Source organism: Equus quagga, chromosome 12, assembly GCF_021613505.1.
Source record: "Equus quagga isolate Etosha38 chromosome 12, UCLA_HA_Equagga_1.0, whole genome shotgun sequence".
Lineage (NCBI taxonomy): Eukaryota > Metazoa > Chordata > Mammalia > Perissodactyla > Equidae > Equus > Equus quagga.
The window spans coordinates 61,107,787-61,114,412 of NC_060278.1; the positions used below are offsets into that span (position 1 = coordinate 61,107,787).

The following is a 6,626-nucleotide window of genomic DNA, read 5'->3' on the forward strand; positions in this document are numbered from 1 at the left end:
GGGAATCTGGGGATAAAGTAGGTGCTTAGAACTGCAAGATGATGGGTGTGAAGTCCTGAAAACATCTCGATAAATGGTACCGGTCACCTCATCCTCCTCCTCTCTGAGTCCCAGGACACTGCCCACGAGAGGCCGCCCCCTGTGGTCCCTGACCTCATCCCTGCCCTCTTCTCCGATTCACAGGCGTCTCTCTGGGAACCACCTCTCACAGATCCCGGGACAAGCCTTCTCCGGTCTCCACAGCCTGAAAATCCTGTAAGCGTGAGTCGCCCCATTTTACAGAGAGGCGGCCTTGGGAGAGGGGGGACCCCGAAGCCTGTGGCCCGAGTCTCAGCGTGATGCTGAGTGTTTCCTTCTCTTCACTTTTCATTTTGATCATTTCCGCTTCTTCGCTTTCACCTTGTCTGTGCCAGGCTCTGATTTGTGAGCCAGCGTTTAACCGGCCCCGAGCCGCGTGACAGCCTGCAGGCCAGGGGAGGGAAGCGTCTCTGGGTTTTGTGATGTGAGGGAGGACCACGGCGTGGGTCTTCGTGGGCTGAGTTCAGGGGCAGACCCAGCGAGCCTCAGACCTCTCAGGCCAGAGAGGGACGAGACCGTTTCTGGAGATTCTTGACCCCAGAGGAATCCATTCTTCCTCTCGACCCAACCTTGGTGTCTGTGGCACTGAGGCCCCCTTCTCGCTGTCAACATACCTCCTCCTCAGTTTTCCGGCTTCTTTGTCCCAGCTTCGACCTTTGAAGGATAGGGAAGTGGGAATTAGAGAGAACTCTGTGTTATTTCACGCAGCGGCCCCTCGCCCGTTATAGAGAAGGGAAAGCAGAGATGCCATCTCCTTCTACCCTGATCCACGGCCCACCTCGTCCACACAAGACCCCACGTGTTCCTCTGATGAGCGAGGGTGGAAGGAGCTGGGGGAGGTGGGTGCACAGGGTCTGAGGGGGTAGGAAAATGGGGATCTTGGGGCTGACCCTGGAATGATAGAATGAGCATTTGGAACTTCCCCAAAGTGGGAGCCATTCCCCAGCTCTGCTGCCCCCTCAGCCCTGACTGGACCTGCAGGTCTTCTTTGTATGGTTGAACAGGTTGTTTACTGCACAAGACCCTCTGGTTGAGTGGTGAGGAGAGGCTGAAATCCAGTCCTGTGCCTGGCTTGGGTCTGCCTCCAGCGAGAAGCGAGCATATTTTTCTGGTTTCCTGAAAGTTGTGTATGGGCTGGCGGTGGCCCTGCCCCCTCGGTCAACAGCCCGTGGTCCACATGGAAGCACTTCCTCCTTTTTCCACGTTGTCATCTCTGGCACCCTCGGCCTCTCTCTCCATCTGCCTCTGAGTCTCTGAGTCCAGGGCTCTCTGGTGTCTCCTCCGTCCTGACTCTCTGCTCTGCCCTTGGGTCCTCCTGTCTGTCTGCAGCCTCAGTGTCCTCGTGCCTCCCGCCTTCCTCTTCTCCGTCTCCGACCTTTGCTCACTCTCTCTCTGCCCCTCTGTCCCGGCCCCTGGGGTCTCCTTCTTCCTGCCCTTCTCGCGTCTGTCTCACTCCTGGTCCGCGTCACTGGCCGGGGTGGGGAGGCATCTGAAGCGGGCGCGGGGCGGGTGGCCTGCTTGGTGCTGTGTCTGTGCCCAGCGGCAGGCTCGGGCCTGCGGTGGGATTAAAGAGCGCGCTCCGTTTGCGGGGCCTTCAGAAGACGTGAGACTCGCGTCCCGTCCTGCGACCTCTGCTTCCAGACGAGCCTCTTCCTTCTTCTCCGCCTGCATCGGGCGGTGAATCAAAACCTCGCAGAAACCGCCCCCTCCCGCCCCCTTCTGCAAACGGCACCCTTGGCTCAGTGCGCCAGGGCCAAGGGCAGCCGCACTGTCCTCTCCAGCTCTAGCATGGAACCCCGCTTTGCCCCATCCTGGAAGACCCCTGACCTCCGGAGCCTTCGTGTCAGTTCTTGGCCTGAGGAGCCTCGAGCTCAGGATGAGTTGAGTGGTCTTGGGGAACGGATCCTCCTCCTCAACGCTTCAAGCAGGGGGTCTGCCTGGTCTGGCCGCAGGTACTTTCTGACATCGGAGGTCCGTTTGTCCTGCTGTGTGTCCCTCCCTTGCTCGTTTTCAGACCTGCAAGAAAAACGGTGCGGTGAAGCCCACCGTTGTGTTGCAATCCCTTTGTGCCTGGAGAATGTCCTCTGCTCCCGTCTTCTCAGGTCTGGACTCTCATCTGAGCCACATCTTCCGTCCTCTGAGGCCTGGCCACCCCTGCGGGACTCTCTGCTTCCCTCCTTCCCTCCCAGAGGCAGAGGACTAAGAAGGGGATTCCCGCTCTGGTCCTCTCCTAGTGACCATGCAGAGCCCCTCCCTCTGTCCTTCCCACTCCAGCCCCCCATCTCACCGGGGGGCATTGTGACTCTTGGGGTCCTCTCCTTCCTCTGCTGGTCCCCAAGTCTTCAGCCCCGCAGGCTGGAACAGGGAGAGTCACCAGGGGAGTCAGCCCCGAAGTCTGGGGCTAGGGCAGTTGGCCCCGCAGGGAGTGTCAGCGTCACGCCTTTCCTGGAGCCTGTCGGTGGGAATGTGTGTTGTGCAGGGTCGTGAAGGCCCCTGCCTGGCTCCACCATCGGAGCCGCCACCGTGTCTGCTTCCTGGGTGTGTGGGAAAATGCCTGGGCCTCTGAGGGCACCTGCTTCGTGTGTCCTTTCTGGGGGGGCAGCTGTGGCCAGAGGTCCTGCATCCTGACCCACAGCCTGGAGGTGGAGCTGGCCCGTGGGGAGGCGGGAAGCCCTAAATGGCTCCTGCCTCATGCTGGAGGGAGAAGAAGCAGGCGTCCGTGGCCAGGAGTGTGTGCGTGAGAGCATGAGTATGTGATTGTGCATGTGTGAGCGTGAAAGTGTGTGAGTGCATCTGTGTCTGAGCGAGTGTCTGTGTGAGTGTGCAAGTAAGTGTGAAAGTCTGTGTCTGAGTTTGTGTGTGTGTGTGAGTGCATGTGTGAGAGTGAAAGTGTGAGAGAGTGTCTATGTGAGTGTGTTGTCTGTATGAGTGTGAAGGTGTGTGTGTCTCTGTGTGTGAGCAAGTGTCTGTGTGTGTGAAAGTCTGTGTCTGACTTACACACGTGTGTATGTATGAGTGTGAAAGTGAGTGTGCGAAAGTGTGTGTCTGAGTGTGAAAGTGTGAGTGAGTGTGTCCAAGTGAGTGTGTCTTGGAGTGCATGTGCAAGTGAGCGTCTGTGTGAATCTGTGCCCGTGTGAGTGAGTGTGTCTGTGTGAGTGTCCGCAGCCCCTCTTCCTCACAGGCTTCCTTCCCACAGCTGTCCTCCCAGGGAGCTTTGCCAGGCATGGCCCCTGCCCCCACCCCTGCACCTGTCCTCTTGGCCTCGTCCCATCTAGAAAAACTGCCGTTGGGCCTCAGTCGCCCCTCTCCAGACCCGGATCTGGGAAGCAGGGGCTGACGGTTCCAGGACGTGCCTCCCCCCGTGTCCCCAAGAGGCTGGAGGGAGATTTCCCAAGGCACCGCTCCTGGCCTGAGCCCAGAGCCCCTGGGAGTCTGTGGTTTGGGGCTCCCAGCCCGGGCCCTCTTGGTGAAGACGTGCTCTGGGGCACGCTGGCTGCTTCCCGGGCTGGGCCGCTCCCTGCTGAAGCTCTGGCTGGGGGAGGGAGGGAGTGTCTCGGGGCCCCATCCCTGGGGACGTCCCCCGGTGCTGGCCACCGGCAGGGCCCTCTTCACATTGGATTGAGGGGTCTTAGGTAGACACTGACTGTCTCCATTCTCCGCCTGGCTGGACAGTGGCCATGCCTGGCCCGGGGTCAGGGCTCTCACGGCATTGATGGAGTGAACTGACCTGAGGAGGAGAGACCATGAGTCGTTTGGGGTGCTTGACTCTCCCTGTGCCTCCCTGCCTGGATAAGGCTTTGAGCCGTTAGTCTCCAGGGGGCAGGGCCTGCCGCCCCCATCCCATCCAGGGACAGGAGGCCGGGAGTGGGTCTCGTGGCAGCAGAAAGACCTGGGGCCACACTCGGGACCTCAGCAGACCTCAGAGCAGATGTCAAGGAGGACACTGAGACTCCGTCTCGCTGGGCCTCAGGTTTTCTCACTTTTAAAATGGGGATGTTGGAATAAATTTCCCAACATTGTTAGCGGCAGAAACCTAAAAGAAAAACACCTTGTGGAGAAGGTGTGACACAAAACAGATGGGGGGGGGGGCCGTCTCTGCTACAGTGACAAGAGGATAGGAGGACCCCAGGCTCTGCTCACCCCCCACCCCGATGATCCGGGGCACCGCCACAGCACCAAGGGAAGGGCCCCTGGAAACCACTGGTGGGTCACTCTCCAGAACCTTCTGACTGTAACGCTCGTGGTTCCTGCCTCTAACCGCCTCTCGGGCCCGAGAGCTGTTCCCCAGCGCACGCTTCCGGGGCAAAGAGGGGCCGGTGCCGAGGACAGACTTGCACAAGACTGACGGCTCACAGTGGGGTCATCGTGGAGCTTGAGAAACGAGTATTCCCCACCCAGAGATTCTGCCCAGGATTTAATTGGGCTGCAGCGTGAAAATCATCCCAGGTGACTCTAACGTGCAGCCAGGCTTGCGGACCACCGAGTCAGCAGCCTCTGCCTCACTGGGCGGAACCAGGAAAACGTGCTCACAGCAGCCCCGGGCCGGGGGCCGGACTCAGGTCCTAGTCTTGATTTCACCATTAATTTGTTTTGTAACTCAGGGCGGGTCACCTCCCCTCTCTGTGCCTCGAGCTCCTCATTTGTGAAACCACGGGCTGCTCCCTCTAAGGTGCTGCCAGCTCCTATGACCCAGTTGTACTTCAATGAGGGAGCGATGGCCGGGAAACAGGCCCAGCCAGGGAGGGAAACAGGCCAGGTCTGAAGCCAGCTGCCACACTGACCTGCAGCTTAGTGGGTTTCGATTTCACGAAAGAAAGGGCTTTCTGTTGACCGGACGGTCTGGCGTGGGATGAGCTGTCTGGGGAGGCACTGAGCTCCCTGACACTAGGAGGAAGATGAGAGCCCGGTGAAGATGATGCAGCCTCTGTGTGGGAGATGCTGAGACGTGGAGCATCCTTGCTGTGCAATTTGGAGACCTTGAAGGTCTTTCTGGGTCTAGGATTGGACAGAGGGAAGGGTAGGGGGATCTGAGGAAGGCACGGGGTGCAGATCCGTGGCGATGCTCCGGGAGGCAGAGTTCTTCCTGTGGAGTGACTGGATGCATCCTTGGGGCCCTGGAGGGTGGGCCCCGCGAGGCACGAGCAGCCTGTGTTCCCCCTTCTTGCCTGACCATCGTTTCTCTGCGTCCTTGCTCCAAGCATCCTGAGGCGTCTGGGTGGGAATCCAGGCGGCCTCCTGAGGACCCCCAAGTAAGGAAGTTCCCACCCTTCAGGAGAGAGAGGTCAGGATGGCCGAGGATAGACTTACTGCCTGGGCAGAGGGCAGGAGAGGTCCTGGATCGCTGAGGGACCCTGGTGTGTCTCCTGGCACCTGGTCCCGTGAAAGGACCAGGGAGGGAGTGGAGGCCCCGTGGGCGGAGGGGGCTTACTCAGGTCACCCAGGAAGTTGTGAAATGAGACCGGATATTGACAATGATGATTAACACTATCAGCTGATGTATTCTTGGGTCTTCCCTGTGTGTGGGACACCGCGTAAATGCTTCACAGGGGTGTTTGGTTTGACCCAGATAGACGGTCATCACCTTGTCATTACCCCCAGTTTACAGATGGGGAGACCAAGACCCATGGAGACTCGCTAGCTGGCACGCTGTCACACAGCTGGAAAGAGGCTGGTCTTAGGGCGCAGACCCAGGGCCGTCTGACCTCAGAGCCTGCAGCACTTTAAGGAGGCCCGAGAGACGCAGGTCTAAATTCCACTTGCGAAGCAAGACTGTCCTCGAGAAGGTCCCTCCGGGTCGTGTGGAGCCTGGCGTGAGGGGCCAGTGGAGGCCAAGACCTCTGGGAGCGCATCGTGTGCAGGCGGGGGCCCTTCTCCAGACGGCCCTGGCCTGGCTCCAGGGCAGGGGCAGGCAGGACCCACCCCGAGGCCCCAGTTCTCCACAGCCCGGGAGTCTCTGTCTCCCACCCCTTCCTCGGCTGGGCTCCACGAGGCTCCTCCCAGCCCCCTGGGAGCCCTGTGTCTTCTGATGCTGTGGTTTGCTTCACGTTTGGAACTCCCATGTGTCCATAAAAGGCCATGACAGGTGCGACTCCAACCCGGACAGTCACTGGGAGGATCAGAAACCAACCAGGCGCGTCACACGCCCCCAGCGCCCTCTGGCCCCCGGCGCGTCCTGAGTCATGATGGAGGCCCTGTGGTGTGAGGTCGGGGTCCGGCCTCTGGGCCTCGGGCCTCTGGGCCTCGGGCCTCTGGCATGAGTCTGAGTTAACACGTGTGACGTTCTAAGGGCACATTAGCCATTGCTGTGATTAAACCTAGAGATGGGGAAAAGAGCCACTCCGCCTGCAGCATAGTGCTGCTACCTGAGGAGTGGGGAGCAGGATGCGAGTCTGCTCTGAGCCTCCATGGACAACACACCTTAAAGGGGGATGAACGGCAAGCCTGGCGCGTGGTGGGACTCAGCGCACATTCACCCCTCCCAGGCCTGTAACCGTGGCCCCTCTCTCTGTGCTGTGCATGGCCCCTCTCTGTGCTGTGCGTGGCCCCTC

The 6,626-nt window shown here is 59.9% G+C and overlaps 1 protein-coding gene across 3 annotated transcripts in view; it reads left to right on the top strand.

The window, feature by feature from the left end:
- Positions 1-6,626, top strand: part of LGR6 (leucine rich repeat containing G protein-coupled receptor 6) — a 108,222-nt gene that overhangs the window by 27,741 nt on the left and 73,855 nt on the right. For all 3 annotated transcript variants that reach the window (XM_046679936.1, XM_046679937.1, XM_046679938.1), the window contains exon 3: positions 184-255. In XM_046679936.1, coding sequence (XP_046535892.1) covers positions 184-255 — 72 coding nt within the window. The remainder of the gene's footprint in view (positions 1-183; positions 256-6,626) is intronic.